Source organism: Carlito syrichta, unplaced genomic scaffold (assembly GCF_000164805.1).
Source record: "Carlito syrichta isolate Samal-C Ts95f unplaced genomic scaffold, Tarsius_syrichta-2.0.1 Scaffold153563, whole genome shotgun sequence".
In the NCBI taxonomy this organism is placed as follows: Eukaryota; Metazoa; Chordata; class Mammalia; order Primates; family Tarsiidae; genus Carlito; species Carlito syrichta.
Genome location: NW_007097659.1, coordinates 127,002 through 136,300, shown reverse-complemented (window position 1 = coordinate 136,300; position 9,299 = coordinate 127,002). Strand labels below are relative to the sequence as shown.

At 54.3% G+C, this 9,299-nt stretch overlaps 1 protein-coding gene across 1 annotated transcript in view; it reads left to right on the top strand.

The window, feature by feature from the left end:
- Positions 1-5,199, top strand: part of KYAT1 (kynurenine aminotransferase 1) — a 43,272-nt gene extending 38,073 nt beyond the window's left edge. Inside the window, exons 5-14 of the mRNA XM_021708887.1 lie at positions 932-1,081; positions 1,179-1,265; positions 1,487-1,615; positions 2,162-2,282; positions 2,880-2,956; positions 3,082-3,171; positions 3,559-3,745; positions 3,826-3,905; positions 4,454-4,540; positions 4,626-5,199. Of these exons, the coding sequence (XP_021564562.1) occupies positions 932-1,081; positions 1,179-1,265; positions 1,487-1,615; positions 2,162-2,282; positions 2,880-2,956; positions 3,082-3,171; positions 3,559-3,745; positions 3,826-3,905; positions 4,454-4,540; positions 4,626-4,712 (1,095 nt within the window). The 3' untranslated portion in view covers positions 4,713-5,199. The remainder of the gene's footprint in view (positions 1-931; positions 1,082-1,178; positions 1,266-1,486; positions 1,616-2,161; positions 2,283-2,879; positions 2,957-3,081; positions 3,172-3,558; positions 3,746-3,825; positions 3,906-4,453; positions 4,541-4,625) is intronic.
- Positions 5,200-9,299: the final 4,100 nt, after the last annotated feature.

Here is a 9,299-nt window from a genome sequence, read left to right as displayed (position 1 = left end):
TGTGGCCGGGAGCAGACACTGCACTCCAGTCTGGGTGACAGAGTGAGACTCTAACTCAAAAAAAAAAAAAATTAATCAGGCATGGTGGTGCGTGCCTGTAGTTCCAGCTACTTGGAAGGCTAAGGCAGAAGGATCACCTAAGCCCAGCAGGTTGATGCTGGGATGGCTATGAGCCTGCCACTGCACTCCAGAGCCTGGGCGACAGAGTGAGACTCCAACTCAAAACAAAAAAAAATACTATAAATGGATATTGTTAAACCAGGGTGTGAGCCTGCAGTTCCATCTGCTCAGAAGCTGAGGCAGGCTTGGCGCAGTGGTTCAAGCCTGTCATCCCAGCACTTTGGGAGGCCGAGGCGAGAGAATTCCTGAGTCCAGGAGTTCAAGACCAGCTGGGCAACTTGGCGAGACCTCGTCTCTACAATAAATCAAAAACCGGCCGGGTGTGGTGGCGTATACCTGTAGTTCCAGCTACTTGGAAGGCTGAGGCAGAAGGATCACCTGAGCCCAGCAGGTCGAGGCTTTGGTGGCTGTGGTCGTGAGCCCAGCAGGTCGAGGCTTTGGTGGCTGTGGTCGTGCCACTGCACTCCAGTCTGGGTGCCAAAGTGAGACCCTGACTCACAAAAAAACAAAAAAACAGAACCTAGAGAGAGAGGTATATGAAGTGTGGAGTTTCTGTCTCCCCAGGGCTCTACTGGGCTTGGTCCCTGAAGGCAAGCATTCCTCTGTTTTTGGCCATGTCCCAGCCCTGAGCTCTGGACCTGGCACAGAACACCCTCCAGGCTAAATGCCAGTGGAGGAGTTGAGCGAACTGGGCACAGTGGATGACTTTGCCCCCAGGCATCCCCTGGAAAGTGCTAGAAGTGCTCGGATGTGGCCGAGCAGAATGAAGGGCCAGGCCGAGCCCCAGCGCTGACCCTTGCTGTCCTGGCAGGGTTATCCACCTCTCACGAAGATCCTGGCAAGTTTCTTTGGGAAGCTGCTGGGTCAGGAGATAGACCCGCTCGAGAATGTGCTGGTGACAGTGGGTGCCTATGGGGCTCTGTTTACAGCCTTCCAGGCCCTTGTGGATGAGGGAGATGAGGTGAGCGGGCCCGGCTTGGGCTGGGCAGGGGTGGGGCTCAGGGCAGGGGTGGGGCTCAGGGCAGGGCTCGGCCCAGCTAATTCAACCCTTGTCCCAGGTCATCATCATCGAGCCGTTTTTTGACTGTTACGAGCCCATGACACTGATGGCGGGGGGTCGCCCCGTGTTTGTGTCCCTGAAGCCGGTGAGGATGCCGCGTGTGGTATGGATGGGCCGAGCTGGACCCGGGAGGTGGGGAAGGAGGGTGGAAGGGAAAGAGGCCAATTCCTCTGAGCAGGGAAGGCAGAGGGCAGGTGTGTGTCCCCATTCCGGGGAGAGAAGGTGGGACAGATGCCCAGAGGAAGAGCCGTGTGTTGTGTGGGTAGTTATTGCCACCACCCTACCTCCTGACACCTGCTCTTGTAGGGTCCCGTCCCGGATGGGGAACTGGACTCCAGCAGCAACTGGAAGCTGGACCCCGCAGAGCTGGCCAGCAGATTCACACCTCGCACCAAAGCCCTTGTTCTGAACACACCCAACAACCCCCTGGGGAAGGTACCCAAGAAGCCTCCACCCGGGTTGCATCTCCCACGCAGCTATTGACTGGCTGCCCAGGGGCCTCCGTTCCTTCTCTGTGAAGTGGGAGAGTTGCACATGCTAAGGGCTCAGAACCAAGGTCCAGAGATGCCAGGGGCAGGGCAGGAATCCCCAGGAAGGGCATGAGGGCTGAGGTGGTGTGGGAGGTCACCCATAACCTCATGACAGTGACTTCACCTCTTGTAGTGTTTCCTCATATGTAAAATCAGAACAGGCGAGACCCTCTTTCAGGGTCCCTTTGGGATGGCATAGAGCAGCCTGTGGTGGCAGGACTGGCTGTATTTTTTTTTCAATAGAGATGGGGGGGGTTTGTGATGTTGCTCAGGCTGGCGTTGAACTCCTGGCCTCAAGCAATCCTCCCGCCTCAGTCTCCCAAAGTGCTGGGATTATAGGCATGTGCCACCACGTCTGGCCGATGGCCGTATTCTTTGTCCTCTCTGAGCAGGCCTGTGTGTTTTGGGACGGTCCTGGCTGCAGGCCCGTGTCCTCCTTGGGTCCCTGCAGGTGTACTCTAGGGAGGAGCTGGAGCTGGTGGCCAGCCTGTGCCAGCAGCATGATGTCTTGTGCATCAGCGACGAGGTCTACCAGTGGCTGGTCTACGACGGGCACCAGCACATCAGCATCGGTGAGCCCCACTGGCCAGGGGCCCCTCCCCTGGGTGTTCATGGCAGGTCCTTGACTCAATCTGAGAATCAATGCAGGCCGGGTGGTAAGACCCTGGGGTCTGGAGCCATTATGACCTTGACCTCCCTTTAATGCAGAGGGTCACAGTAGCACCTGCCTCCGGGTTGCTAAGAATTAGATAAATCATGAAGGCTAGGTACAGGTGCTCAAGTCTGTAATCCCAGCACCTTGGGAGGCCAAGGCAGGAGGACTGCTTGAGGCCAGGAGTTCAAGACCAGCCTGGACAACATGGCGAGACCCATGTTTCTACAAAAAATTAGCTGGGCATGGTGGCACATGCCTGTAGTCCCAGCTACTCTAGGAGACTAAGAAGGGAGGATTGCCTGAGCCCAGGAGGTTGAGGATGTGGTGAGCCGTGATCATGCCACTGCACTCCAGCCTGGGCCACAGAGTGAGTCCCTGACTCAAAAAAAAAATCCTGAGAATTGCCTAGTATGTAGAGGCATCCAGAGTGTTGAGAGCCACTGGGACCCAGGCCACCACCCGTCCGCTGCCCATCACCCTCATCTCAGCAGTTGCTTTCTTTGGCTTTGGGCAGTCAGCCTCCCCGGCATGTGGGAACGGACTCTGACCATTGGCAGCGCCGGCAAGACCTTTAGCGCCACTGGCTGGAAGGTGAGTGGATGAGGGTAGGGGTAGCTCTCCCCCCAAGGTCCTTGGCAGGTGAGGTGAGCCTGGAAATCCAGGAAGGATGTGGCCAGGCCCAGGAGGGCCTCACCCTTGCCTATGTTTCTGGTCAGGTGGGCTGGGTCCTGGGTCCAGATCGCATCATGAAGCACCTGCGAACTGTGCACCAGAACTCCATCTTCCACTGCCCCACGCAGGGCCAGGTGAGAAGTGGGGGTGGGCAAGAGAAGAGCCCAGGGGCACGCCCGACCTGCCTGCTTCTTTTGTTTTTGATTTTTGAGTTGGGATCTCACTCTGTAGCCCAACTGGAGTGCAGTGGCACGATCACAGTTCACCACAGCCTCGACCTCCGGGCTCAAGTGATCCCCTTGCCTCAGCCTCCCGAGTAGCTGAGACTATAGGCATGCGCCACCACACCTGGCTAGCTTTTTGAATTTTGTGTAGCGACAAGGTCTCCCTATGTTGTCCAGGCTGGTCTGGGCTCAAGCAATCCCCCTCACTCCCCTACCTCAGCCCCCCAGAGTGCTGGCATTACAGGCGTGAGCCGCCGTGCTGGACCAACCCACCTGTCTGTCCATCTGCCTGGCTAGGCCGCAGTAGCCGAGAGCTTTGAGCAGGAGCAGCAGCGCTTGGGCCAGCCCGACAGCTACTTCATGCAGCTCCCCCAGGCCATGCAGCGCAACCGGGACCACATGATCCGCAGCCTGCAGGCGGTGGGCTTGAAGCCCGTGATCCCGCAGGGCAGCTACTTCCTTGTCACAGACATCTCAGACTTCAGTGAGCGGGACTGACCAGTCTGGGCAGTGGGGGCTGGGGGCCGGACCTGCTGGGGGCTCAGCATGGCCTCTGTCTCCCAGAGAGCAAGATGCCCGACCTACCTGGTGCTGCAGATGAGCCCTATGACAGACGCTTTGTCAAGTGGATGATCCAGAACAAGGTGGGCAGGGATTCTGCAAGGGGCGCCATGTACGGTTTCACAGGTTGTGAGCTGCTCAGGGGTGCCCAGCCTCTGCCGGGAGCCCTGAGATGGAGCTGGATCCACTTCAGAGAATGGGGGAGCCTGTTTCTTTTTTTTTAATTGGAGTCTCACTCTGTCACCCAGGCTGGAGGGCAGTGGCATGCTCTCGGCCACCACAGCCTCGACCTGCTGGGCTCGGGCAATCCTTTTGCCTCAGGCTTCCAAGTAGTTGGAGCTATAGGCACAAACCACCATGCCTGGCTAATTTTTTGATTTATTGTAGAGATGAAGTCTCACCAAGTTGCCCAGGCTGGTGTTGAACCCGTGTGCTCAGGCGATCCTCTCACCTCGGTCTACCAAAGTGCTGGGATTATAGGCGTGAGCCACTGTGCCCAGCCTTTTTTTTTCTTTTTGGGCTGGCGCTGCCTCTCCTTCCCTGCCTGGTCACGGGAACTGCTCTGTCCCCCCGGAGCTGAGGCCTGCTGGGCCACAGGACCGTGTTGAGACGTGGCCTTCCTCCTCCCCAGGGGTTGGTGGCCATCCCGGCCTCCATCTTCTACAGCGGGCCACATCAGAAGCACTTTGACCACCTCATCCGTTTCTGCTTTGTGAAGGTAATGGGTGGGGGAGGGAAGCCCCACCCCTCCCCAAGACCCGAGGCTTGTGCAGAGATGGCAGCACCCGTCTGTGTTGGCGCAGAGTGAGTCCACGCTTCGGGCCATGGATGAGAAGCTGAAGCAGTGGGAAGGTGGATACGCAGCCCTGAAGTCGCCCCCTCGGCCCTGACCCGCTGGTTCCTCCACGCTCTGTGGGTGTCCGTGTCTGTCCAGGTTTCAGCCCTTTCCAGGCCAGGGGGAGATGCACTGGGAGACCCCTTCTCTATGGGGTCCACAGAGGGGTCCACAGTGGGGTCCACAGTGTTTCTGGAGGAGAGCCCCCCTTCTTGGTCTTGGGGGAGTCAAGAGTGCCCCCCTGCAATGCCTGTTCTCGCTCCTAGGTGAGGGAGGCCAGACTGGATCTCTCCCTCCCTGCCCTGGGTTAGTTGTAGGGCCTTAGGTTGCTTTCGGTCTCCTGAGAGGGGACTGGGACTGGAAGAAAAGGGCCCAACAGTGCCCTGAGCCCCACATCCCAGCCCCATCCCCAGCCCTGCATTGCCCAGCTGAGGCTGAGGCATCTCCCTATTCTTCTCTAATCTTGACCTTGGGAAGGTACCTTTAGGCTTGAGGCCTCAAGCCAGCCCTTTTCGCCATAATAAAGTTTTACGTTATTCACATCCTCATTGGCTGTTTCTCTCCACTTCACATGCTGGGGCTGATGCTGAGCTGACTTTTTCAGAATGGGAGGGACTTCAGAGAACCTCAGACTTTTCCCACACACTTTGTACCAATTTTGTTTTGTTTTGTTTTTAGCTTTTGAGTCAGGGTCTCCTTCTGTCCCCCAGGCTGGAGTGCAGTGGTACAATCACAATTCAGTGCAAACTCGACCTCCTGGACTCAGGCGATCCTTCCGTCTCAGCCTCCCGAGGAGCTGGGACTACAAGGGTTCCACACCACACCTGACTAATTTTTTAGAGACAGAGTCTCACTAGGTTGCCCAGGCTGGTCTTGAAGCCCTGGGCTCAAGCAATCCCAAAGTGCTGGGATTATGAGTGTGAGTCTCCGTGCCTGGCTACAAATTGTGTGCGTGTGTGTATGTATGTGTGTGTGTGTCTGTATGTGTATGTGTTAGAACTTGGGACTTGCCTAAAGTCACACGGTTAGGGGCAAAACCCGGCCTAGTGCCCAGGGCTCCTAAGCGCATTCCTCACCCTCTGTCAACCTGATGGTAACCATTACTGGTGCTCGGTGTGGTGGCTGGTGCGTGTGTGCGCGTGCGCAGGAGTGGAGCTTCTGATGCAGAGCACACAGGCCTTCCCACGGGGTTGAGAGAACAACCTCAGCGTGGGCGGGTTGGGCCAGGGACCTCTATAATTAGCCGGGGGTAAAGAAGCTCATACTCACTGTGCAAGCCTGCCCACCAGGCACCTGATACCCGTCATCTCCTTAAACAACCTCCAGGCCGGGCGCGATGGCTCAAGTCTGTCATCCCAGCATTTTGGGAGTCCAAGGCGAGAGGATTGCCTGAGCCCAGGGGCTCAAGACCCACCTGGGCAACATGGCAAGACCTCGTCTCTACAATAAATCAAGAAAAATTAGCCAAGCATAGTGTGCACGCCTGTAGTTTCAGCTACTTGGCGGACTGAGGCGGAAGGATTGCCTGAGCCCAGCAGGTCGACGCTGGGGTGACCGTGAGCGTGCCATTGCATCCCAGTTTGGGCGACAGACAGAGACTCCGACTCAAAAAAAAACACAAAAACCAGCCTCCAGTTCATGCGTGAGAAACTGCATGGAGGTGAAGCAAGGTGTCATGCCATAGGCTGGCCAATCAGCCCGGCGTGCGGCTCGCTGGAAGCCCTGGCAGCTCTGGAATCCGTTTGGAAGGTGTTGCTAGGACACTTGTCTTGAAGTTGCATCCGCAGAGCAGATGCAAGGGGTTTGCTCACAGCATGTGTGTAATGGGAGAAGCTGACAGGAGCATGTGGCACAAAGGATATTTGGGCCAGGCGCAGTGGCTCACGCCTGTCATCCCACACTTTGGGAGGCCGAGGCAGGAGGATCACTTGAGCCCAGGAGCAACATTAGTGAGACCTAGTCTCTGCAAATAATCAAAAAAACAAGCCAGACCTGGTGGCGCATGCTTGTAGTCTCAATCACATGGGAGGTTGAAGTGAAAGGATCGCCCGAGCCTAGGAGGTTGAGGCTGTGGTGATCCGTGATTATGCCACTGCACTCCAGTCTGGCCAACACAGTGAGACTCTGACTAGAAAATATATATTTTTAAATATATATGTATATATATATTTATAAGTACACATATATGTATATACGTATATATTTGTATATATGTAAATACATGCATATTTTATATCTATTTATACATAAATGGATATTTACATAAACATATCTACATAAATGTAAATATAATGCTATAGACATATTTGTTCTTTCTCCCTGGTTCTTAGGAAAGACTCCTGAAACCCTCGGGATTTCTGAATGATAAGAGTGTCTTGGCCGGGCCCAGTGGCTCATGCTATAATCCCAGCATTTTGGGAGGCCGAGATGAGAAGATTGCCTGAGTCCACAGGTTTGAGACCAGCCTGGGCAACTTGGCAAGACCTCATCTCTACAATAAATCAAAAAATTAGCCAGGCATGGTAGCGCATGCCTATAGTCCCAGCTACTTGGAAGGCTGAGCGGAAGGATCGCCAGAGCCCAGCAGGTCGAGGCTGTGGTGGTTGTGAGCGTGCCACTGTGCTCCAGCCTGAGTGACAGAGTGAGACTACGACTCAAAAATAAAAGCAAAAAGCCGGGGGCTCGGTAGCTCAGCCTGTAATCCCGTGCCTTGGGAGACTGAGGTGAGTGGATTGCTTGAGCCCGCGGGTTGAAGACCCGCCTGGGCAACTTGGTGAGACCTCATCTCTACAATAAATCAAAAATTAGCCGGGCGTGGTAGCGCGCGTCTGTAGTTCCAGCTACTTGGAAGGCTGAGGCGGAAGGATCGCCGGAGCCCAGCAGGTCGAGGCTGCGGTGACCAGGAACGGCCACTGCACTCCAACCTGGGCGACAGAGTGAGACTCCAACTCAAAAAACAAAAACAAAAAGAAAAAAGAAAAAAAAGAGTATCTTGTGCAGACTAAACTCTGACCTTTTTTCTTTTTTCCTTCTTTTTTTTGAGTCATAGTCCCACTCTGTTGCCCAGGCTGGAGTGCAGTGGCACCATCATAGCTCACTGCAACCTTGACCTCTTCTGTTATATGACACTATGCCAGAGTAAGGCAAACAAACTTACTATACAGGGTGACTAACAGGACAATAAAACCTTTTTTAGGGAATTCTTATTAGGCAGTGACTTCCCAAGCCTTTAGTTAGGAATTTGGGAATGAGAAAAGGTCACATTCGGTCCTCAGTTTTCTCATTAGCCAAACATCATTTTTTTTTCTTTTTTTTTCTTTTTTTGAGTTGGAACCTCACTCTGTCACCCAGGCTGGAGTGCAGTGGTGCACGCTCATGGCCACCGCAGCCTCAGCCTGCTGGGCTCAGGCAATCCTTCCACCTCAGCTTCCGAGTAGCTGGAACCACAGGCACACACCACCACGCCTGGCCAAATTTTGATTTATGGTAGAGATGAGGTCTCACCAAGTTGCCCAGGCAGGTCTGGAACCCGTGGGCTGAGGCAATTCTCTCACCTCTGCCTCCCAGAGTGCTGGGATTATAGGCATGAGCCACCATACCCGGCCTAAAAGTCATTCCTTTTTTTTTTGAATTGGAGTCTCACTCTGTCACCCAGACTGGAGTGCAGTGGCCACTCCCACCCACTGCAGCCTCGACCTGCTGGGCTCCAGCGATCCTTCCGCCTCAGCCTTCCAAGTAGCTGGAACTACAGGTGTGCACTACCACACCCGGCTGATTTTTTAATTTATTGTAGAGATGAAGTTTTGCCAAGTTGCCCAGGCGGGTCTCAAACCCATGGGCTCAGGCAATCCACTCACCTCAGACTCCCAAAGTGCGGGATTACAGGTTGAGCCAGGAGCCTGGCATCTAAAAGTCATTCTTAACAGCAGGAGCTCCCAAGTCAAGGAAGGCTCACTCCTAGGGTTGTCTATTCCATTGATCTGGCGAGGCCCCATGGAGCGAGGAGGCATGTTCCTAGAACTGTCCATTTGGTGACAACAGTGTCCACCTCGGTGATGTTGGATTGTGGGGAAGGACATCGTGTGACCTGATTTTAGAGTCAATTGTTTCAAGGTGAGAGGGAGTCAGGCCTAGAGTTTAGTCTGAAAACCATCCTGGATTGGATTCATATTATAAGCTATTATAAAACAACAAACTTCAGCCCTTGAGTTTGTTGTTTTCCTTTCCGGTGTCTATTTTTTTTTTTTTTTTTGAGTTGGAGTCTCACTCCTCAGCCCAGGCTGGAGTACAGTGGCACGCATGCTCACGGCCACTCCAGCATCAAACTACTGGACTCCAGCGATCCTTCCACCTCAGCTTTCCGAGTAGCCGGAACTACAGATGCGTGCTACCACTCCCAGCTATTTTTTATTTCATTGTATAGACGAGGTCTCACCAAGTTGCCCGGGCTGGTCTCGAACCCACGGGCTTAGGCAATCCACGCACCTCTGCCTCCCAAAGTGCTGAGAGCCGAGCTTCCAGTCTGTATTTAACCCTGTAGTTGCAGGTTAACTATCTGAACTCTGAAATTTCCTCGTAATTTACCCACCAGCTTTAAAATGTGCACAACAATAGGCCTTAATATTTAACCAGCTGGAATTTC